Consider the following 25,218-nt stretch of genomic DNA (forward strand, 5'->3'; position numbering starts at 1 on the left):
CTGGTGGACCTTTAGTAAACTACGTCATTGTTAAAAACATGAGGTCACAGCAGATGATAGCTGCTGCCTTAACTTAATTTAAGTCTCTCTCTCAGACTGGATTAAAGGTGAAGCAGTTCACACTGTCACCATTAAAGAAGCTTACTCCGTTCAAATTAATTTAAAAAGGGGCTCCACTTACTTTAGTCATTTAGTCGTACGTTCCCTAGTGTCTGGGAAACTGTAGGCTTTTTCTCAACATATAAAAGAAATCCATAAAACTTACAATCAAAACCCATTCAAATTTTATGCCTGGCACTGAACAATTGATAGCATTTATTTATATTCTGCTTGTTACTTGCGCTGAGCTATATAAATGAAAATTTTCTGTTTTGATTTTGAATTTATTTGAAATAATTTTTGTTTGAATTTATATGCATTATGGGAAACAGAACTCTGTGATTTGTATATTATTTTTGCAAAGGGACATTTACGGATGCTTATTCAAAAGTCGCACTTTTTAAAACTCAGTTCAATTTCCAGTACTAAAACTTTCAATTTTCAATTGCCAGTGACTCATTAATTGTCATTCATGGACTGACACAAATTTAATGTCTGTGTGGTTTTTGACGCTTTATATGTACATACTACAAAACTACAAAAACTGTATACTTAATACTTACTGTACCACTGTTTTTAACAAAATTAAACCACATTATAAATGAGCAGCTTGACCACACCGTATTATTCTGATCTAGCTGTGGTTTTAGCTGTGGTTAACTGTATATTTCACATGATTCTTTGGAATTATGCATGGATGTAGGATAAAAATGTTATTATAAGGGTAGATAATGGAAAAAATAAAAAATAAATTGTGACAAAATGTTAGGTCTACCACAAATTCTGTTATATTATCTCAGGAGTACAGAGTTTCATATGTGCCCCAGAGTTTTCTGATGACTTTATTTTTTGCTTACGCAGATGAACAGGCACTACAGTTTGGAAATTAGAGCACTCTGCTAAAAAAAACAAGAAAGGTCTCCAGTCCTCTAAAAAGTTTTCCTCAACATTGCAGATCAATGTATGAGCAACAAACAGAAAAGAAAAAGCATTTGAGTACTTTTAAAAATACAGTTTCACAGTGGATGTCGCAGTTGCACCTTTACACATCTGCTTTTGTACTCTTTTACTGTACACTTTGACAGTACATTTAACAGTCCCACTATTTTAAGCTGTTGAAATCTTTAAATTTATATAATCTTTAGGCAAAGAGGGCCTGCGTGTTGTGTTGGTGTAAAATGAGCTTGATAAGCAGGAGTCAGATTCTGCCGAAGCAAGTTCTCTTTCAATTTGTTAAATTTAACGGTTGATTCTTTTGTGAGTGGCAGCATGCTGGATTCTAGTAAGGCAATATTTATTTCACTCCTTTGAACTCAGAGCTTACAAGGAGCAATACTATTTGAAAAGCACACATAAGCATAAACACAGTACAAGAGACATTTCCTTCCTGGACTTTTTAAAAAATGAACTTCTTTGCTGCTGCAGAACAGGCAGTTGTCTCATCAATATTTCAGGGACGGATCCTCTTTCTGCTTTGTTGTGCATCACTTGTTGCAGCTTTCTCTGTCTGCTTCAGTAAGAGAACACCTGCCTCCCTCATTGGCGAGGGTGTAGTTTTCACCAACACCTGCGGTAACCATGAGTAACAAACCAGTCACATATAACATTTACTGTTCTGCTGCATGCATTCATACTCTTTGTTTGTATAATGTTTGATTTAGATTTGAGTGTTTGATGATTAAACCAAATTATTTAGCTCTAAATAGATGGAGCCTATAGTTAAGATTTAATGCAGCATGTATTTGGGTGCACAATCAAATAGATCCATCAGGACATTTGCTACACAATGCAAATCAGAGGTGCATCATCATCCTGATAAGAGTTTTCATTTGATCAAGAAGCTGTAAGTAATTTGGCGGATACAAATCGAGGCCATGCACTGGATCAGTTCAGATCAAAGTGATAAAAACTGTGTAGGAGCATCAACATGCACATAATCACAGAGATAAGAGCAGAAAGCTGATAATGCTGGGACACTGACACTCACTCAAAGTAAACAAGTCTCATTAACTGCATAAATTAATAAAATAAATAAACCCTTGTCTTGAAACAAAATTAATCTCCATACAAAACAGCTGTGAGTTTATGTTTCCAGGCAGGTTTTGCTCATGGCACCTGGATTATTAACACAGTCTGCACGTGAAGATAAAACTGTAAGAGTAACTAAATGACAGGTAATAGTCCTAACAGGCACCTTGTTGGGAACAAGTGAGACAGTTGAGGTTAATGCAAACGGCTGAATATATATTTCCATTTCAAAGAGAAGCTCTGCTCAGTGACTTTTATCTCATTTCAGAATGCTAATTCAGTGACATGCTGTGAAGTGCAGCAGGAAAACAAAGAAATGCACTAAAGGAATAGTTCAACAGTTTAGGTAATGTGCTTGTATGCTTGCTTGCTGAGTGTCAGGTGAGAAGATCTATACCACTCTCATTTCCATAACTGTGAAGCTAGAGCCAGCAGCTGCTTAGCTTAACATTTTTCTTACTGGATTAAACAAACAATATATAACTACAACATACCGGTGAGCTTCAGAGGTGTTGTTGTGTTGTAGCCTATGCTAAGCTAACAAGTTGCTAGCTGTAACTTTATATTTACTGCACAAACACAAGAATGGTATCTAACATCTTATCTAACACTGAAGAAGCAATCAAATAAGGGCATTTCCCAAAATATCAAACTATTCTTTCAATGATAAACAAGTAAATATTTCACAAAGAAAAGGAAACTCTGTATCTAATGAGAAAACAAACTGTACAAGCATCCAGACTGTAAAAAAAAGATTAAAATATATACATGAGATGCACAATGCATAGCTCATTCTTACTATCCAGGCACAACTGATGATACCATATCAATATTATCATGAGAGAACATACTGTATGGCATATTAGCGTGACATCTAAAATCAAACACAGCTACACACAACGTTGATGAAAATAATTTGCTCTGGTTGCAGTATCTGGAGATGTGTGATCCTGAACAGATCTTGTTTCGCTAAAGTCTTCTCTGTGATGAGTACTGAGATGAAGACAGCTCACTGTGCCTGACAGAAAGAGGAAGCTTTGCTTTCAAGTCTCTGGCAATGTGCAGTAATGACTGGACGGTTCAGTCTGGGTTCTCCCTCCAATGAGACAAGTGTCCTCAGCTGGTACAGTTAGATCGGCTCGACATAATTGGCTGGGTAAAGACCCAGCTGTCCGTTGTCTAGACGACCTTTACACCAGCCCTGTTCATCCTCCTCCTCCAGCTTCGTCAGCTCATCCCCTTTATCAGTGAAAGGAGACAGAAATGCACAGCAGGAGGACATCATGTGAAACAATTCTAATTCCTGCATACAGATTCACCTTTAACATGGATCCTAAACCTGTTGGCAGGCACTTAGGCTAGCTACTTAGCTTCACAACTGGGAAGTGGGGGAAACAGATAGCCTGGATCTCTCCAGAGGTAATAAAATAATTTCCATAAAGCTGTCCTGTTTATTGATTTATAAGTAATTCTGTTGTTTCATGAGGTATATATTGTGATATGCCAAACAATAACACAACACAGTAATATTAGTGTCAAAACATGGCTAAATAGGCAGCTTCTGTTTGTCACTAACGCAGCTTAATGCTTGTCCTTGTCACGACCACCACATTTGCTAACATTACAACAAAACGTGAGCAGACAATTTTTTGCTATGCAACTATATTAGTGTTTGTGATCCTTTGGTAAGGTGCTGATAACAGACACAAAATAATTTCGAGTGGAGTATTCCCCTGACATTATATGGCATACCAACAGTAAAGTGACAGGAACTATACTTTACAAACTTGTATTCATTCTAGAAATGTTCAGTAGCTTGAGTCATAGCTGTGGTGGCAGAGATTCCCTGCCTAAAGATACAAGTGTTTTTAACTGCTGCAGGAATCAACCCTATGGGCTACCAGGTACGGGAAGAGTCATTAGTCATCACGCTCACCTGCTCTGAAGCTGAGCTCATCCTGCTCCTGGCCTTCATAGTCATACAGCGCCCTCACTCTCACACCATTGCCAACATCGTCATCGAAGGGGTTTGACCCTCCGTTGGTGTCGTTGCCTGAGTTCGGTGCTGTCTGGTCCTCGTCTGACCACTCTGCTGAGGCCGTGTACGCCTGGTTCTTCTCGTAGCTGCTGACGCTGAACATCGCATTTTTCAACAGAATCTTCATTTTAATTTCTGTTACCAGCTCCATTGCGCTGTGTATTAACTGCCACTGTATATGTTTTATGTTATTTTAGTGTATGTAGTTAGTTGTGAAGCATTATGTCTACCATTGGCAGCTATATTTGTGTAGTTGTACTGTATTTATCAGAGACTATAGAATGAGGGAAAACACTGACTACACCAGATACAATATGCAGTAATAAACTGATGATTTATAATATTAGGACAAACATGTAAGAAACAGCCTGAATAAGACAATCTGTAAAACAAAATAAAAACTGGGAAATGTATCAGTGTTTATTCTCACCTTCCCCGGTCTCCAGCTTGAGCGTGATCCACTGCCGATGTGACGTTAGTCAGCATGATCCCATCACTGCTTTTCTTTAACTTTTCTTTCTTTGCGATGTTATGGGTAAGGTCTGGGTTGTATTCCTGAACAACATGAAACAAAAAAACATGTAAGGTTTAGTTTGCACTGCACAGTAACTACAGTAATTACTAGCCTCTTCATTTGTGTACAATCTTCTCATCTAACTCCCTCATATATGTGTATATATATATATATATATATAAAAAAGAATTCTCCAGTGATGATATAGTGCCTGAAATGGTCCCTCCATTTCTGGTATTTCTGTACCTCAAACTGTGGCCAGTTCATATGCATGCCGGGGCCGTGGGTGTTGCTGAACCACTTCAGATCGTCCTGCGCACTGGCTGACGTGATGGTGCGTTCAAGGTCCCTGTACACTGTAGCATAGCTGTGAGAAAACAGCGGGGATTTAGTCTATGGACAATTATTATCTGATGCCTGTGTCTCGTCACATTAATAGATTCAAACGTCTCAAACCTTTGGTCTTCTGTGAGGTTGAGGTGGCGTTTGACATCCAACAGCACCTCCCTGAGGAAGCTCAGCCTCTTCTCTTCAAACTGCTGGCACTGATCAAACACCTGCGCCATGTTTTCCATGTACTGTGGAGTGCACTTACTCAACTCATCCAGAACCTTCTCATACTTCTCCTTGGCCTAGGTTGTAACGTACAAACAAGTAACAAATTCTTAACAGCGTGAAATAAATGGTGATAAGTCACTGATGCAGGAATGACTAATCCACATGCTCCTGTTTTTTCAGTTCTGTGGTCAAATGTGAATCGCTTTAACCTTGAAAGGACAAGAAACATGTATTCAAGTACAACATAGAATTACTTTGGTAGACCGTGTGAAGGTTAAGGATGTCAGAGCAGTGAGGTAGAAACATAGAAGGGGAGGTGTGGTATTCAGTCACACATTAACAGTGCTACACTGGCAACAGCATCGATGCCTTAATAACACTTAGGTCCCAGAGAAACCAGCTCTACTTCTTAAAATAATCTGTGGGCTGATTTGGTTTTGGCTTAACTGTAGAAAACAGCTTTTGCATGATGATGATCCCACGGGCCTGGTAGAGCTGCAGCAGCTGATGATCTCACCTTCTGGGAGTCCTGTTTGCACTTGTCCACTTTCTCATGGAGCTTCTTCTGTTGCTCAGCAGTCATAGAGGTCTCTCCCTTACTGCCGGCCTCTCTGAGGGACGCCAGCTTCTCCTCTTTGCAGGCCATATGGAAGGACTTCTTGGCAGCCTCAAGCTAAATGAACAAGTTGACAGAAACAATTTTTGCATCGATCATGTATGTATGTATGATAGTATGTTTTTCATGAGAAAAACACAAGCATATAATTGTCAGTTACAAACATTATAAACAGGAGCAAAAACTAATTATAACTTTCATTGTCGATTATATGATGGTTACGTCTGTGCATAAAAAAAAATAAATATTGTTTTTAATCCAAAATGCTATTTCAGAAAGAGCAAGATGATAATATTAAACTTGTTGTGTCCAACCAACAGTCCCAAGCCATAAGGCATTGCTTTTTCTGTCTGACATTAGAAAGAAAAGCAGGAAATCCTCACAATTTAGAAGCTTAAGTTAAGAAATGTTTGTCATTGTTATTAAGAATAATCGTACTGATTACTTAGTAATTAAAATAGTCACTGACTATTTTTCTGTTGATCATCAAATTGTTTCACCTCTGAAATAATTCTGACAGAATAACATATTCTGAAACAATTCACTTTTTTTTTTTTAAATTAATGTCTTTCTTCAAGAGACTGCAACAAAAAGTAGCTAGCTGTTTCTTAAGTTCTAAGTTCTATTAATTGTAGAAAAGTCACTTAAAATTAGTCATTCTAGTTGATACTGATATCAGAAGTGACATAAAAGGCCCATTCCCCTGTATTACAAAAAATACTTACCCCTATTAGCATCTAGTCAGAAAGAATTTAATTTGTGCTCATGTCACTGAAAAACTATATTTGAAAAACCTGGCAGCAATACATCTTGTCAGAAACAAAAGTCGTGGTTACTGCTGGTCTGCTGTTTCAGTGTTTCTAAGTGTCAAACTGTTTCAAAATTTCTGAAAATTTTTTGGTGTAATTTGTGGGGAACCGACCCATAAAAATGAGTTTAGTGTCTTTGGACAGTCTAAGAATGTGTCCACTAGGTTGCACATGACGTGCGTGCACACACACACACACACACACCTCCTTACCTCCTTTAGTTTTTTGGCCCAAGGTTTCTGGGCTTTCTTGAAGCCCTCTTCTGCCTCTTTGGTTTCTTTGAATCCTCCCATCATCTGTTTGTGGTACGAGTCTTTCTGCCAGTTCTTCACCTTCTCAAAGTCGTCGTTGATCAGGTTGTTCTTCACAACCTGGTGAATGTCGCTCACCTTCTCTGCCTCCGTCATCAATGCCATCCAAGCTCGCTCTACTGTACCGTACTGAGGCCCTGGTGGAGGAATGAAAGGTGAGTGAAGCATTAGATCAAAATGGAAAAAAAAAAAACCCCCAAACAAAACAGATATGTTATTTAAAAAAAAAACAAAAAAAAATATTGTAAACACTGCTTACCTCTGTCTACCAGCTGTCTCCATCTCTTGGACCACTCAGTCAGCTGCTGTGCGTAGGCTTTCTCGATCTTGGCACGCTCCTGGATGCAGTTCATCAGGTCATTGCAGAGCCGATGACCATCGTCAATCCGCTTCACTGTACGTTTGTAGTTCCCAACCTTACAGAAAAACAATGTTACATTTTTTTTTTTAAATTTTTACAAAAAATTACTTTCAGTTTATTTATATGACTGGAATAAGTACATGTATCATACTATTACTATATATTACTACAAATGTTTGTTTTTCGTGTTTTTCAGTTTGTTTCGAGCACACTAAACTGCTTTTAGCTTCTTGACGTGCCCTGATAATTAATATGTGATCACGTAGTATCGATTTACTGTACATCTCTCTTCAAATCAAATGTATTGAAGGAATAAGCTGACATTATGGGATATGAGCTTAGTCGTGTTCTGTTTCTGGTCAGCTAGTCATATCATTGCTTTTTACATGATTTCTTCACTCCCTGATTAAAGAAGACAACCTGAAAGCCTTTTAATTAATGGAGATGGAGAGAGAATTTGCTGTCAGGATCCCTGCTTTGTGATTTCTGCTCATTTCTTAAAATCCTTGCGCTCCTTTTGAAAATGAAGGCGACGCATAGATTTGGCGATGTCCCCTTGTTTGTGTTAATTTCTCATTATTGAGTGACACAGCTGAAGACTGCAGGGTGTATTATGGTCTTGAGAAAATTGCTGTACACGCTATTGCTGTGATAAGAACGCCTGTGTGACGTGTAAGCGGTTATGCAATGAAAGCAGAGGGTGGGTTAAGGTCATATAATTTACAACTCTCTTTAGACGCAGGAGCAGAAACCTCCCAGAGAGCTCTGAGTTCTCTGCAGTGTGTTCCTGAATTCATTTTACACCTTTATGACAGAGGAAAAAATGGGCTGCATCTTTGCTGAAGGTAGTAGATGTTTACCTATACCTCTACCTGAAAGGGACTCAAATGTGGACTGAATGAAAGGAGCCTGAGGACAAATGATTGTATTCCACACCAGCCCTCTGCTTCAGCAGCAGCCAGCAGAGTCAGCGATCAGCAGGCAGCACTGCAGTGCTGTGGCTGTGATGTAGTGACTGTGTGCTGGAAACAGGCACATTTGCTGTTCTGGCTGATTCCTGAACACACTGCCTGGCTGGAAGATAAATACGATGAGGATAAAACACAGTCGAGCCAGAGGGGAAAAAAGATGGTAAACCCTGAACATTTGAACTGACAAGATATCTTCTCTGTCTCAAATACTCCCTGAGTCCATGTGTTACCAGCTCTCATATATAATGAATGGACTTCTGGGAACTTGTTGCTCAAATTACTTGGACTGTTGGTGCTCAGGAAAGGACACATTGTCATCTAGAGCTAAAACAATTAGTCAATTATTCAATCAACAAACTAGCAAACTGCCACTATTTTGCTAAATGATTGCTTAAGTTCCCTAGTCCCAATGTCCTCACTTTGTTGCTTTTCTTTATCTTATGCGACAGTAATCTGGACGTTTTGAAGGCGTTTTGTGTATTGACAAAACAAGCAATATGACATTATCTGAGCCCTTAAGAGATTTTGTGAGCAAACAATGAAAATCAATTGAGAAAAACTCAATAAAACTTGTATTACTGATAATTAAAGTTATTGTAAGTAGCCTGCCATCAAAACTCAGATACTATTTGCAAATTGTTTATTGATTTAATATATGTAAATCATTTGTTTACATATATTTACTCGAAAATATTTCAGGTAATGACAATTTATGACAGTTTAAACTGATAAAAAATGACAGTGCCAGACATTGATTATCAGTTGCATAAAAACCTTAATAAATCAGTTCAGTACTATTTTCACTATTGTCACAAGAAAGCCAAAAAATTATAAGATTAAAGAAAGGCACTAAAATGTAACCACTGTGAATGTCATCAGCAGACCTCTGATGGCCCAGTGATCTGTGTGTGAAGTGGCAGGCACTCCATGATAAATCTAAGATAAGATAAAAATAATCCTTTATTAGTCCCATTACTGGGAAATTACAATAAATACAATAAAATCTGATTGCGGAGGACGGAGATCCTGTATTTATGTGCAGTTCATCACTTGATAGCGTCAGCTCCCAGTTAGGTTTAATCTGTCAAAGACTGCTCCCTGCTGTCTCACCTCCCAGAAACTGTCTGTGGTCTCATCCTGGCTGGCGGACTCATCATAGGCTCCCGACATGGTCCCAGATTTGGCAGAACGGCTTCAGACTGCAGCAGAGTTAATACTCTTCACACACTGTGAGAGAAGACGAGCACAGACGAGTGTAAACACACAGAGACACGAGATGCAAAAACACAGCACAATAAATACGGTTATAAGCTGCAAACAGTGTCGCTTTAAGGAGTGTCTCTGGCTTTGTTCGCTAAAGCAGCTGTCTAACACGTTCAAAGTGAACAGTTTAAATCAAGCCTGTGCATTATTTGTTTCAGCCCATCATGCACAGATTAAATCCTGCAGCTCATTTAATCACATCAACGTTCTCTTCATCTAGATACTGTGTTCATGCTCTCATGATACCCAAAATGTTGCGTCATGGATATCAAAGTGGATGTAAAATTCTAACATAATGAGAAATGCCACTGCACATGAAAGCTTTATGCAAGAAATGATTAACCACACAGATTTATAACAAATTAAGATGCTCAGATAATGTGACTCTGTGGCTGACAAACAAATATCATCTTCATTTCTTAAAGCAACTTATGACATATTGTCTAAGACTAAAACTAGGGCTGAAACTAAAAATTGTCTATAAAATCATCTAAAAAAATACCTGTTCAATAAAGCCAAACAGTCCAAAGATAAATGTCAACAAATGACAACAAATGTCTGCCATTTGTCTTAGAAAAAAATCTAAAAAAAGGCTCGGGTTCCACAGTCACCCTCATAACCTGTGGATCCTGCACTGACTTTGTCAACAGATTTAACGATTGGCCACATCGGCTGTCAGGACACTGTAGCCTAATTGCAGAGTAATCTTCTCTCATTCAAGTCAGCTAACATTATGCTGAGGCCTCACTTCTGCTGCTGCAGAAATTAATAGCTGTGACATGATTGCTAATGATGACACCAATATTAGGAGACAAAATGACTGCCAAAGTGAGGGGAGAAAGAAAAAAAAAAAACAAGTCAAAACAATTTAATTATACATCCAGGTCCCCACAAGGTATCCAAAAAGGAACTCAGTCGGAGCCTCTGTTTAAAGTAACTCTTTCCATTTCTTGTTGGATTTTCAATAAAGCAGTTACACGTACATGAAAAATAACTACAGCCCCAAAACAACCACCGAGATGCAAAATGAGATACGAAATACCCACAAAGAGATGCAACACAACTAACAGGGCATGCAAAATGACTACAGAGACTGAAATGATGATAAAGAGACACAAAACAACCACAGAGAGACAGAAATGACCACAAAGAATACCAAAGTGACCATAATGAGATATAAAACTGCAAAGAGCCAGGTGTGGCCATTTATATGTCTGTGCCCAGGAGCTCACTGTCTGATAATCTGTCCACGTATTGAGCCATCTATCTGCACCAGGATAGATTATTACAAGAAAACCACCAAGTGACACAGAAGTCAGCGAGCTGTGTCTAATGGACTGCAGACCCTCCTCCAGTTCGGGTTCAGGTCACAGCCCAAACTGCAATTTCAAAAGTGATTACACTGTCACACACATTCACATACAGCATATTGAAATTAGAGTTAATTAGCCACTGTTAGTTTAGTGTTACAGCTTCACAGAACCAGACAGTCTCTCTTCGTGTAATATTTTCTGTAATTTCCATATCCTGACTTTAATCTCTTTCATCTTTTTAGGTCAGTTCAACAATGTGAGGAAATATATATATAGATTGTTTGATACAGTGTTTAAAAAGACACAATTTGTGAATAAAAGAAAGTTTGATTTTGCACATTTGTTAGTTAGGACCATTCCAGGATTTTAGGCCTGTTTGAGCACAAATAAGAACAAATTCCATATTGTTCATATTACTACTTTATACAGCACATCAGTTATCAGCATCTTGAGAGGGAGTTGATTGAAAATTGTGAAATTATGCCGCTTTTTACTTTCCTTATTATTAAAGTGCCTAACATCTATAGTTGCATAATAGCAATGAACCAAATAAAAATGTCAAAGTTCACAGTGCTGAACCCACGGAGTATTATCACCCGAATCTGCAGCACCTCACGGCTACCCCAAGCTATTTTATTTTTCTTTTGCTTTAATCTCATAATTTGGCCATTGTGAGTCATGCTAACTTTGCCCTCCTCCACCGTAGAGACTTGAGAAAACTGGTAAAGCAGCATTTAGTGCAAGCAACATGAACCTCCTACAGCTTTCCAAAGAAGCTTTAAATTTACAAAAATCCTTTTAAACTCTTGTCTCATGAGTCTGACCAAAAGGCAACCACATAACTTCATTGTAGCTGTGGTAGCTATCTTCACAGGGATCTACTTCGAAGGAAACAGACAATGTTCTGCTGGACATTTCCTGCATCTCTCCTTTAAATCCTGGACAGAAGACCCTTGGACTTGCACATACCTTAGATATTTGCAAGGGTATAAATCACGGAAGTTATGCAACATTTAAAAATGCATCACAAAAACAAGAGGTAGGATATGTACACTGTTATCAGTACAGTGAAATGCCAGATAAGTTTCACCGAGCCACTGCTGGAACCCAAGATATCAATGAACATATGATACTGTTAGAGCATTTGATAAGGATTTGTTCCATGTTGTTGTAATGATGTGGTGGTTTTATATGATTGTGATAGGGTTAGGGTTAGGGTTAGGGTTATATGATATAATGCGTTATTAAGTGATAATGGTAGAAACATTCAGCACACATACATGAGAATGTCAAACTGTGTCTTCAGCACAGAAGTGAAGGTACCTCACACTATGACAACAATTCGATTTACAACAAAAGTTAATGAAACACTGCTATCATACACTGCAAGTGCTATCTGTGTACTCTTTGTTTGAATGACAGTTAGATGGTCTCATTTTTAAAAAAAAAAATCTCACAAAGCCAAAGTTGTTGATAGGAAGGATTTGCTGCGGAACACATGAAACAATAGAAAGAGACGGAGCAGTGATGTGCTTTGATAGGAGGTCAGGGGGGAGGGGCGAGAGCTGCATGGGTATTTGGGTCAACCATTGGCCAATGGATGGATCAACACTTTTGACAAAGAAGGGAAGAGATGAACTGACAGAGGGAAGTAAGGATACTCCAAAGTCCAACATCCAGTTAATTGAGGGAAATCTCCACAGCAGGCTAACCCAACAGCTTTGGGCAAAACAAATGCCTCAACCGGCTGCACGGAGCATAGCATGAGTGGGTCTTTATCATGCTTGGTTAATCCATTAGCTACATGCCGAGAGGAGGCTTTTGTCCAGAATAGCCCTTTGCTTGGCTCACAGAAAGACAGATCATAGTGCAGGAAAACAGCCACTGACTAGCTTCTTCGACTTCATTTTTTAATCAAAGCCAACAAGTAAAAACAAAACTGGCATGAATCTGGCTGTATTTCTGATTTAGAGGACACTATTTAACAAGTTATTCATTAGGCAAAGAATACCTACCCACACACACACACACACACACACAAACCCAAACATTGGCAGCAGCCCCCAAGGTTTAGTCACCAGCACATTGCTTTGACTCTTGATTCTTCACTATCTCTCCTCTTTTATCAGCACAACATGCTGTCAAAGCCACATCCTCAAAAACAAGCAAGAAGTATCCCCATCATCCCTCTAAAGCAAGAGCACAGGCACCCAAAAGCTGCTAGCTGCACGGCGAGTCAGCAGCCTCAACACGTCAAACCCCAAGACAAAGACCGGCAGAGAGAGGGAGAACACAGCCCCCCAGCAAAGCAACAAAGGCTTACCCCCAGTCCTCCATTAACAGTGGCTAAGGCTGCAGCTAGGGGAAAAGAAACACGTGGGCTCCTCCAGCAGCCAGCCTCCTCTCCTTCTCGTTGCCTCCTCTTCTCCCCTCCCGTTTATTGTTGCGTACTTGCTGACTGATGGAGCTTCAGCGTGCAGAGCAGAGTGAAGAGGACCACTAATCTGTGATCTGAGATCTTCCTGCCCGCAGTACTGCACAGGAAAAGACTGTGTGTGTGTGTGTGTGTGTGTTTCTCAGCGAGTGAGGCAAAATCCTGTGGTGCTTTGCTTGAATGGCTCAAACAGAGCAAGGGGCCAGAGGTACAGAGAGGAGTGAGGAAAAAAAAGGTGGGGGGGGGGGGCGCTGCTGCTGTTTATGAACAGTACTGTGCATGCTGTGGATGTGTGAGGAGCTCAATGATCAGACTTTGGTAGAACAGAACAAACGGTCTGATGTAACAGTTTCACTTCAAAATTCCATTAAACACCAACTGAGACATTTGAATGCCTCTATAAAAGCAGCACACAGTGAGTATTATTGCTGAAGTCAGCAGAAATGGATACTGTTTTTTAACACTGGGAAACAAACTTTTTATTCTCATTGGTTTATACATGAAATTGAGAGGAGTCTGACTCTACTGTATGAAGTCTAACATGCATTCACACGTGCTTTTTCAGGTTGCAAAGATATCTGCCCAGAGCCAAAGGTCTGAATAAAATGAATCTTGGGTTTAATTTATTACCTTGGTTGACAAAATCAAAGGCATAAATCAGGAGTATAACTGATGCAGTGTGTTTATTCTGCTGAGTTTAAGATGATCAAACTTTTAAATGTTTAAATGCAGCCAGACCTGTGATTTGGTGTTTTTTCTGTTTCTGTAGTTGGACATCTGAATGAGCTTAAAAGCTGCAGAGAGACAAAGTGTGTTTGGCTATACTGATATTTAAAATTAGTGATCACAGTCAGAGTTAAATGTAGCAGAATGCAGCCATCTTAATTTTACTGTCAACAAAGGTAGATGAGGTTTTCAGATTTCTAACTGCTGAAAACCCTGTAGAAGATGGGAGAGCAGGAAAAGAAGAATAGAAAACCAGGGAACAAATAGCTACAGAAGGTGAAATGAGAGAAAGTTTCAAGATTTTGGTCCAGTGGTCCAGAAAATAAAAGAGGTTCCATTTCAATACACTGTAAATTCCCTCATTAGGCTTCAATGAAAATGGGGAAGGTGGAGGTCTAAGTAATAGGGGATTAGGATGAACAATATCAAGTCAAGTCAAGTCGGCTGATGAGCAGTTAAGTCCTGTTGACATGGCAGCCATAAAATGATAAACAATTAAAAAAGTTGTCATAAAATTCAGAGCAAAAATTAGGATATACAACTCAAAATCACATCTATGACTAACAGGACAATTCTCCAGCCCTCTCCATGGCAGCATGATTTAAAGCACAGTCATTACCCAAGACAACCCGTGTGTTCCCAAACAGCAGAAGGAGACCTCAATCACAGTCCCAGCTGCAGCTCGATCACCTCGCCAACCAGACTGACATGATGTCACAGTGTGACTGTCACAATGAGACAATGAGAGAACAGAGAGCAGAGTGGATGACCCTCTGTTCTGTGAGGGGTGCTGAGCTGTGGACAGGACAGGTGAGGTGGAGGACAGATAGGCTACAGTGGTGACAAGTGATGTGAGGATGACGATGTGCTACAGCCTGATATCACAAGTCAGACAGGCAGCAGAACAGCAGGTTTAGATGGATGTAAATAAACCTATGACGCATGATGCACAGAATCAGGATTAACGAGACTAAAAAGCATGGAACCATGCTAGTATCTCTACGAGGCTGTACTTTCTGTGCCTTGAGCTGAATGCTAACAACAGCAAGCTAACATGCCAATGTTAATAAGCTGATGTTTAGCTGGTATGTTTACTATGTTCATCATCTGTATTCAGTGTATTAGCATGCCAACATTAGCTAAAATGTACCAAAGTAAGTAAATTAAAAATTTTGACCTAAACAAATCTCTCTCCTACTTCTACCACAGCTTGCTCAGCACTGAACTTTCTGTTTCACATGTGACTCTGACACTGGCATGGATGAGTGGAGAGAGAACAGATGGAGAGGTATTTGGTGAACATGTTTCTTAGTATACTTTACAGATGGACTTGTGGACTTGTCATTGACATGTGCCATTTCTAATAAAGCTAAAATGTATGTTTATCTTATATGTTTAAAAGCATGTCTTGCATATTGTCATAAGAATAACTGTTAATCCTTAAATCATTTAGTCTGTAAAATAATTAAGAAAAAACAGCTCCCAGAGCCCAAATAGTTTCTTTTGTCCAACCAACAGTGCAAAACCCAAAGACTCTTCATTTACTATCATGACTGACATTAGGAAGGTGGAACCAGCAAGTGTTTGACATTTTTGCTTGAAAAATGAGAGAAAAGATGAATTGTTTGCCAAAATAGTTGGAAACTAATTTCCTTTTGATCTGCTCCACAATTAATTAAATAATGGTTGCAGCGGTAGAAGTGATGGGGTAGCTGTTTCTTGAGCTTTTTGAGCTGTTTGAAAAAGCAATCAATTAATGATTCCCACTGTCTATAACATATTCAGGTACCATCACATGTAAAAACACACTACAAACAGACACAGTGGACGTGTCTCTCATCGGAGCTGCCCTTCTGCACAGTAGATGTTGGCCACATTATTTAAATGCAGCAACTTTCCTTTCCCTGAGGAGAAACTATGTTGCTGCTGCTGCCCTCATCAGATTCAAGTCCTATATATAGAAACACATTCATCAATAATTCACACTGCTGTGTAAACAGATAGAGGAGATGACCAACCTGACTCACATGGTGAAACTCTTTAAGGTTTGATGTAATCTCACGTCACTGTCAAGACAATTGGATTATAAAACAAGGGGATCGATAAAACACATTTACTTTGTGCACTGCAAACTAGATCAATGTGGGTTTTATTTGAAATGTAATCTTATAATGCATAAAACAATACACTCCTGTTTTCACCAGTATTAATGTCACCAATGGTCCCCGGGTTAACAATTCCAAGCAAGATCCTGGACTCTCAGCACGTCAGGTAAATAAAACGTGATCTACACTGCTCTCACTTTCCTCAAAAGCTATTAGGCCTATCGAGAAAACTTTGACAACAAGTACTTAACAATCAGCTGCTTTTGTGGTTTTATTCATAGCCAGCGGTAGAAGAGTGTAGTTGCTGCGCGATTCCCTGGTACAAATAGCTGTTTGAATAAAAATAGTGCACTGTTGGAAAATACTCAGAAATTGTTGATGCTGGACCCAAACAAATAAAAAAAAAGCTACTGCAAAAAAGCACTTAAAAGTCATTTCAGGTACTAACAGCTGTGTGTCAAAACCTTGGCCACCATTCGGTAGAATAACTCAAAGTCATCCTATTCCTTGTCATCAATAATACACAGGTTCTGAGCACAAGCAGAGTTTTGTCTAATACAATTTAGCAGCTACAGCCTTTATACAGTACATTTAAAGACTAACTGACTGGCAGGTGTAAAAATGTATCACTAAAGCGGAGGCCAGTTATTCACACAGGAACTGAGCCTCAGATGATCGACAACAGAGCTAGAAGATAAATAAAAAATTAAGTTTGACCACACCTTATTCACATGAATCTGTGGTGTGCCTCTGATTTGCCATTGTGACAAGAGGAACTCTGTTCCCAGGTTTTGGGAGATGTTGTGACTCCAGAAGGAACAGCATAAAGCCTGATAAATTGCCTTGGGTGATGTCACTTGAGGCTGTCTTGGTTAGGGTTTAAGACCTTAAAAATGAAAACAATTTGGGGGGTGTGGAGTTAGAAACAAGTAAAGATCTCTGGAGCTCCTTATTTCTGCTTGTGGCTAGTAGCTAAACGCTACATTAGCTACATTACCCACAAGACATACTAAAATCTTCCATCAGTGGTCAAGCTGCCTTGTGTCAAGTAGAGCAGACCAGTGTTGACTGAGATGAAGAATAAACGATTCAGATGAAGGATTTGAATCAGTTTCTGAATCGGTATATTGTGAGCCTAACAATGTCAAAGGATGCAACACTAAATTAGTTGAGTGCTCTTTAAAACCTTCACTTAGATAAGACCCAGGTCAAGGTCCACACGTACTTGATCTGAGGTGACTTTCTGACCACTACTGGTTTTACATAACAGCACCCGAATTCTCACAAAAAGAAACCCTCATTCATTCATTCGAATTCATCTTCTTCGGCTAACACGGAAGCAACTACTGGAAAAAGCTCACTGAAAAAACAAAACAAAAACAAACTTACTGAACCTGGCCTGTCCTCTGCAGCTGCTCAGTCCTCGACAGCGTCACTCCTAATAATTTCTGGCAGCTTTCTGGAGAGCTGACACCCAAACCTCAGAGTCAAAGAGTGTCACTGCTCACCTGCGAGGATGACACATCCTGTGGCCTGCAGCAGCACGCCTTTTCCGCACACACCCACCCACACATACACACACACAGAGTGAGACTGAACTTTGACAGATCTCTAGAAGACACATTAGACCATTAATAATTAGCTAGCTGCGAGGAAGGGTGGAGACTGAGGGCTCTCCTTTGTCACACACATTCCTTAAAAGGACACCATGCAGTCAGGAAAAGGAGACAGACAGAAAGATATGCATCACAAACATGAAAGCAGATAGACAGAACAGAGACTGGAGACGGTCACACAGGTGGTTAGATAAAGCCTGTTCTGTGGAGAAGAGATGAGGCTGAGCCAGCATCAGGGCATCAGGTCAGCTGTGTGACATTCTCTCAATCAATACACATTTGCTGATGTACAATGAAAGCCACATGTGAAGTCTGCATAGTCTGAGACTGAGTCTTTCAACTGAGGGAGAAAGATGTCTGAGCCACAAGTCAACATTTTGTTTAAATATGCATGAATGAAAGTAACATAATCAATCTTCGAAAAACATTGTTTTTCCACAGAAACAAAAGCATAATGAACACTTCAATACGTATTGGGACAAATACACAAAGGTCTTTTGTTATTTAGTGTGTATAATGAATCAGAGCATGCAGGTGTGTGTCCTCTTATAACAGACAGATGCTTCCTACCAAAGCAGCCAGCTGATTGTATAGCACACAGCAGAGGATGACAATATGCAGGGTTTTCATCCTGAAAGCCTCCAGTAAAGCCAGTCATCTATCCACACAGACAGATGCTCATCTCCCAAGTATGTGCCATCTGTCCATCATCTAATCATGTTCCTCCCTGTGGGACTTGCTCCATATGACCCTGATGTTGTATACCATTATAGCAGGAAGTAATATATGATTCCTGTGCAGGCAAAAGAAGAGCTGAAAGGGCTGCACGCCTGGTCTTTTTACGTGTCATAGAAAACACAATCTTATAATTAGGTCTTGCAATGATTTGACAACATCCAATATCCTGAGGTCATGAACTGCAGTCCCTGCAAAGCTCCAGAGTGGCTGCTAAAGGGCCACAAACAGAGAAATTGAATGAATCAGTGAAACTGAGAGGACACATGGACATTCAGTTAATTCAGTGTAAACCAGAAGACACAAAATAATCCCCAAGGTTTATTCAGACAAAACAACCTCCATTTAGTAGCTGTTCCGGAGGCTTCGACTGTATCAAACAATCTACCCTAGCGTCTGTGGCGAAACTGCCGCTGTTTAATTTTTTTTTTTTTTTTTTTTACTTAAGAAATTGAGACTAAAAGTTCACACTTGACATTGTAAACTTAAACTTACTTCCATCATTTAGGTTTAACTTCAAATTTAGAATAGAATTTAGAAACTCTGCAGTAACTGAGGCCTACTGAATATTGTCCAGGGGGTCCCTAGAAAAAAGGTGATTTTTTTTTGTGAATATTTTGGTAATGCATTTCATACACTTTCTGTAATTAAATATCTAAAAGCGAAACACCCATCCATCTAGGACTGTAGTATTCAGTGTTGAGCCATTTTTTTTACATTTCGAGGTTAATAGAATTCAGTCAAAAGTCAACAGGATGTGCAGGGGACCCTCTGTGCTCTCCATCCCAGTTCGCCTCTAATCAATAACCTTTTCCCACTGCCCAGTGCAGAGAGTCGCTGTGGACAGGGCGCTTATTGAAGGCCCAGGTTCAGCTGCTGGAGTCAAAGTGTGCTCACACTGAAGCCGATACCAAGTAGGAAAATGGAAGTCACTCATTGAAAGACAGTGCAGCTGCTAAAAGCTATGAGACCTACACACACACACACACACACAAAAGCCTCTGTTGTTGTTCTCATGAATGAGAACCCCTTTGGCTGTTAAAAGTGAGATCAACTGGGAGGAAACACCATCGGTGATGCATTCAGTGTGCAGTCAGCAAAGTAAAAACACTCCATCACAATCAATCAATCTACAATACAGTGTGATTTACAGAACAGCTTTTCCAAGCACAAACCATCAAAAGCATTCAAAATCAGTGCCAACACAGTTAGTCAATTAATTGATTAGTTTAGCAACACAGTTTTTGTCATTGTTCACACAAAAATGCCAAATCTCTGGTTCTACCTTCATAAATATGAGGATTTGCTGCTGCTTTCTGCCATATAAACAATGTAAAACAAGGAACCAGAAGATGTCACTTCAGGCTCTGGGAAATTAAAATAGCCAGTTTTCACTACTTTCTGATATTTAATAGACAAAATGAACAGATTAGAACAGAATCAACAGATAATTGATAAAATAATTTGCAGTTGACAGAATAATCTCATGTTTTTCTTATTAGGAGATCTGGAGCTTCTGAACATCTCAGATGATCTTCATAAGCAGACGATGTTCCCCTGCTTCTCATGACTAAATTGGAAACTAAGCTTTTAAGCCACCAAAGAAGGGAGGAAAACAGGTGCTCAGGACAGATGGAAATCCAATCAAACTCTTGGGAGACACTGTTCATCCAGTTTTATTGTTGGTTAATTCATTTTTCAAGCAAAAATGAAAACTGGGAGCTGAGATGAATCAGAAAAACAACTGATGGATTGATAAATAATGGTAAAAAATTGTTGGGTTCAGCTGTAATCCCACACATAGTGCTGAAACAATACATTTGCCGAGATTAAATGATTAATTCATGAGTCATTCGACTGCTAACAAAACATTATCAAGGGGGAGGATTTGCTGTTCTCTTTTTCTCACATGATAATAAACTAATCATCTGGAGGGGTCCAGACTGTTTGAAAACAACTTTATATGTTATATTTTAACTTTATGCTTTATGCATTTTTCACTTTTATCTGACATCCCATAGACAAATGACTAACCTTTTAACAGAGAAAATTCCTGCATAGTTATCTATAGTAATCTATCTATATATAAAGTATATTGAAAATAATCATTATTTGCAGCCTGTCTGGTGCACGCAGACCCCATCTTTAACCAACGGCCGCCATGGCAACATCAAGCCCTTTTCCTTCCTCCTCCTTTGGCTCCACTGCACGTCACTGACACCATAAATCTGACATGCTTGAGTCTCAGAGGAGAAATGCAAATGTGCAGCCAACAACCTCTAAGAGCCTCTCCTTGTTCCTCTTAAGCTGTGAGACGGATTTTGTGATGTGCCATCTTCCCAGAGAGGCACCCTGGAGACACGAGCTGATTCATGACCCTCCGGAAAGTGGAAGGAAAGAACATCACATGATCACAACAACTTAGCCCATGGCTAAATGAAACTCTCAGCAGCAGTCATACAAGGCTGACTTACAATAGATATACCACTAGTAACAATGAGTCTCAACCTTTTTGTCTTTTTATCTCTTAAAATACATCAAATATCAGTGTAGCTTAGTGCCTTTAGTGTGGACAGTTGCAAGATGTAAAGCAGTTAAAAAAGAGTGATTATTGCTGAAATGGTTTAAGTATTTTTAACAAAATGAGCAAAAATTACAAAAAAATTACTAAATATGCAGTAATAATAAATATAATTTGGTATGACATTATCTTGAGACCCCATGGATTTGTTTTGGAGACCACTTTGGTCTCCCTGACTTTTCATTAGGGATGCAACTGATTTCTTTACACACTATTTCCATCCATCCATCCATTTTCTATACAGCTTTTCCGTCACACACTATTTTTCTCAGTTAATTGATTCATCTATGACTGTAACTTAAGATTATTTTCTCAATGAATCAGTTATTCATTTGGTCTATAAAACATGACAAAGAGTGAAAAATGCCCATCAACAAATCAGAAAGTCCCAATTTCCTTTCCCAAATGTCAATTTCTATAATTTGACAGAGAAAGGCGGCATATTTTCAAATTTAGGAACCTGGAAGAATCAAACTCTTTGCCTTTTTGTGATTATCACAATAGCTGATGATTCATTTTCTGTAGATCAGATAATTGAATATCAGCTCTGGAATTATCATCTTGTCCGTAAAATGTCACAAAATAATGATAAATGTCCATTACAGTTTCCTAAAGCCCAAGGTGACATACTGCTACTGCTGTCCAACCAACAGTCCAAAACTGGAGGTAAATGAGCAGCATGGCTGGATAGTGTTTGCATGAAGCCTTGCTGATCTGTACAGCCTGCTGGTTAGATTCTTCTGATTCACAATCTACAGGCACGATGCAGCACAGTTAGACGGTACACACACAATTTCTAACCAGAGTCTGCCAAAACGTCTCCTAAACACACAATACATAACACAACTCCAGCGGCTATTGTAGATGCACAGGAAAGGCCTGTACTAAAACACAGTAAGTTTAAATCACACACATGCAAGAAAGAGCTCCCTGCCATATTTCAATAAACACAAAACAATTAATGGCATTTATTCTCAGGCAAGGCAAGACGATTCTTTTATGTTACTGTTATCCCTTGATGATCTTCCATGCCGCAGTTTACAACAGTTGCACAACACAGCATGCTCTGGTATGTAATGACAGCTCTGCCCTTTTCCCCTAACGCCTGCCACGCCCAACCATAAGTCAAACTCCACGAATCTTTTCCTGTGTGACATCAGCTGCAGAAAAGTGATGGAGGATGTTAACCCCTGTCCCTTTAAGGAAATGTAGCCTGCCTTTCTGTCACGATCCCTGGTGAGGATCTTATCTCAGGCTCCAGTTACTTTACAGTACAGACCAAAGCCCAAGCCCTACTCCCAACTGCTACCACCATCCAGACTGTCTCATATGTTTACGTGCAGGAAGAATTCTTTCCATACAGTGACCAAAAGAAAAGATGCTGCAAAGTGCACATGCAGATGCTCAGAGACCATGCAGGAAAGCTGCACATAACTTTGAAACAATTACAACTTATTTAATGTTGGGGTAATTGTCAGAGGAGCTGAGCTGAAATAAAAATGTTCATGGCATTGATCCAAACCCAGACATAAATGGAAAGGGGTTAGGTTGTCTGAAGCCATACTCTTGGTCACAAAGGCAAAAAGGACTAATAAAAAAAGAATATGTTATCCTAATTGCTGTCAATCAGCAAATGCCAAGCGGAGGTCGCGAACGCCACATGTGACATGCCCAGCTTGTAAGTACAAATGGAATAAAAATGCTAACAGTGATGTCTATGTCCACTGGGAATAAAAAAGTCAAATCTATGTTAATTCATACAGAAAAAGATATAGGCAGCCGCTTGTGTTTAGGCTAATTAATTACATTAGCGGTGATGGCTCATCTGTCATTGCTCCTGCAACAACAGCTGAATGGGGAGCCACAAATTAAATGAGTGTCCCTCATTTGTTGTATGTATCAATCCAATTAGACAATCACTCAAAAAAAGTACTTTAACATGTGTGCAGAGACACTCACAAATCCACTCATTCCTCGCTCTAAGTGACCCTCAACTGTGATATTTACACTGAATTTTCAGGTAGGATACTTGAGCATATGATTAATCCTCCAAACTAAATAAACCACATACTTCAAAATTATACATGTAGCATTGTGTTAAACTAAAGGAATAAAGAAGGAAAAATCCATTTGTACCTCACTCATTCAGAGTACATGTCTCAGTAACCATTCCCTGCATCCACATGATTCCCTCTAAAAGCAGTGTGTTTGTGTATGCTGTGTTATTTCAGGCTGATGGGTTTTATCATCAGAGGTGAAATGAGATGACATAACAAACCTCATAACAAACTGTCTAAGAGGAGACAGAGCAGAGCAGCCATTATTTTCGCAGTTTTTCTGAATGTCCTATAATAATAGGGGAAAAAAGGCCCATCACACTTTCCCCACGGTGAAGCTGCCAGATTGGTATGTTGTTATGTTATTTAAAATGCAGAACCCAAATGTGCACAATTAATCATGATTACAGACCATAGAAAACATCAAATGCTGTCGTTTGAGTTGCTGGAACCAGTCATTATTTATTATTTCAGCTTGACAAATGCCATAAGTGATTGAGCAGTTTTGTTTGCTGATTAATTAACTGGTCTTTTCTGAACTAGTGAGTACTTGGACAATCTCCAGCATAAGTGGAACAGCATTAGTCTGCTGGAAGAACTGACTTTAAAGGAGTATTCCTGCAATTTTGCTGCACTTTCACCAACTTGGGAGAAAGATTGAAAGAAAGAATTGTCAAAATAAAAGCAGCAGAGGCCAAGAGAGATGCCTACCTTTAGTCTCTCAGTAGCATTTTTCATTAGACTTGCACTGACTTGAACGCACATTTTTTAAAACTCCACTTCTCTATTTGTGATGTATTCCTTTCTACTATTTAGACTGCATGTGTCATCCCCATGTCCAAACTGAGATAACTCTGATATGTTCTCACAGACTCAACGGAAAAAAGCTTCTACACAACAAGACATTTTGCTTGTTTTAACAGGCTGATCAGGGCAAGAAAACCGAACTTCTTGTCTAAAAAGAGTGGAGCTGCCCTTTGAAAGGGGAAGAGGAACACAATGTTTCTTGAATAAATTGACTTGTGGTTAAGGCATGCCTGTTGTACTGAAGGAGTTCAGAACCGTGGACAGAGCTCTCTCAGAGATCAGCACATCACTGCAGCCCTGACCTGATCGAACACCAGCTGCTCTCCACTGATAAATCAAAGAAAGTGATGGTTTGGAGGAGGCAAGGGCTCTCCCCAGAGACAAGCTTTTTTTTTTCCAGAATCTTTTTCTTCTTTTTTTTTTTTTACTTTAAACATCCCTCCCTGCCTTCTGCTGCAAGCCAACAGAGCCTGCCGCTGCTGTGTGCTGTGCAGCAACTCCGACAAATGCTGTTAATGTTACCGATGTTTGATCTCGCATGTAGCTATAGTTCCTGGTTCATTCTGGCTAGAAATGAGTGTCATGAGGCAGCTGCATTGTCTGGCGGTGGCTCGAGTTAACGTTAGCTCGCCTCGGCTCAAAACTACAGCTTTTGTATGCAAAGCAAGAAGCAATGAGTAGACTTTTCCTCTAAAAATAATTGATTCATAATGCTATGGAGTTTAATTTAGTCCTATGAAGACCATTACAGATTGAAAAATGCCGGTTCTTACAGCTAACAAATGTAACGGTTCAGTGATATTAACTATAGATTAAGCTAATTTATCAACAACAAACCTACTCTACCTGTTGAGCTGCTATGTTATAGAATATCAAAAATAACATACCGAAACGAATTTTGAATCCAGCTTCTTGAATATTTTTAAACTGTAATCGCTGTCTTCATCAGCAGGGACTGCCTCTGTCGTATCGCCGTTAGACGTATCTGAAAGGAGCCGCCAGATGGGAGTGGATGGTCCATTCGACACAAGTTAGACATAACGAACAGTAGAACTTCCGGGAAGCTTTCAAAATAAACGTTTTAATAGTGCGCTATCGACGGAAATGCACGCTGGAAAAATACCTAAATAAAATGAATGCTTAAAACAATATTATGCTTACTATTTTATATTTGATCCACAGAACGCCTTCTAAAGCCAAGTTACAAAACTCTTTGTATGAATAAACCAAGGTTTGTTACTACGACAAATGTATCACAGACATAAGCAGAATTTGA

General features: G+C 39.3%; 1 protein-coding gene across 4 annotated transcripts; it reads right to left on the bottom strand.

The window, feature by feature from the left end:
* Nucleotides 1–928: 928 nt before the first annotated feature.
* On the bottom strand, nt 929–24,997 carry pacsin1b (protein kinase C and casein kinase substrate in neurons 1b). 4 transcript variants are annotated; one of them, XM_046383028.1, is made up of 10 exons: nt 24,830–24,997; nt 9,416–9,532; nt 7,233–7,389; nt 6,875–7,110; nt 5,755–5,910; nt 5,136–5,311; nt 4,926–5,046; nt 4,596–4,720; nt 4,064–4,260; nt 929–3,366 (listed from the first exon to the last, which is right to left on the bottom strand). In XM_046383028.1, exons 2-10 carry the CDS (start codon nt 9,473–9,475, stop codon nt 3,257–3,259), a joined length of 1,338 nt encoding a protein of 445 aa, XP_046238984.1. In that variant the 5' UTR covers nt 9,476–9,532; nt 24,830–24,997; the 3' UTR covers nt 929–3,256. The 4 variants fall into 4 exon arrangements, with proteins under 4 accessions (XP_046238984.1, XP_046238985.1, XP_046238987.1 ...); XM_046383029.1 differs by lacking the exon at nt 24,830–24,997 and adding an exon at nt 17,536–17,688; XM_046383031.1 differs by lacking the exon at nt 24,830–24,997 and adding an exon at nt 17,655–17,677.
* Between the last annotated feature and the right edge of the window lie 221 nt (nt 24,998–25,218).

Source organism: Scatophagus argus, chromosome 3 (assembly GCF_020382885.2).
Source record: "Scatophagus argus isolate fScaArg1 chromosome 3, fScaArg1.pri, whole genome shotgun sequence".
In the NCBI taxonomy this organism is placed as follows: Eukaryota; Metazoa; Chordata; class Actinopteri; family Scatophagidae; genus Scatophagus; species Scatophagus argus.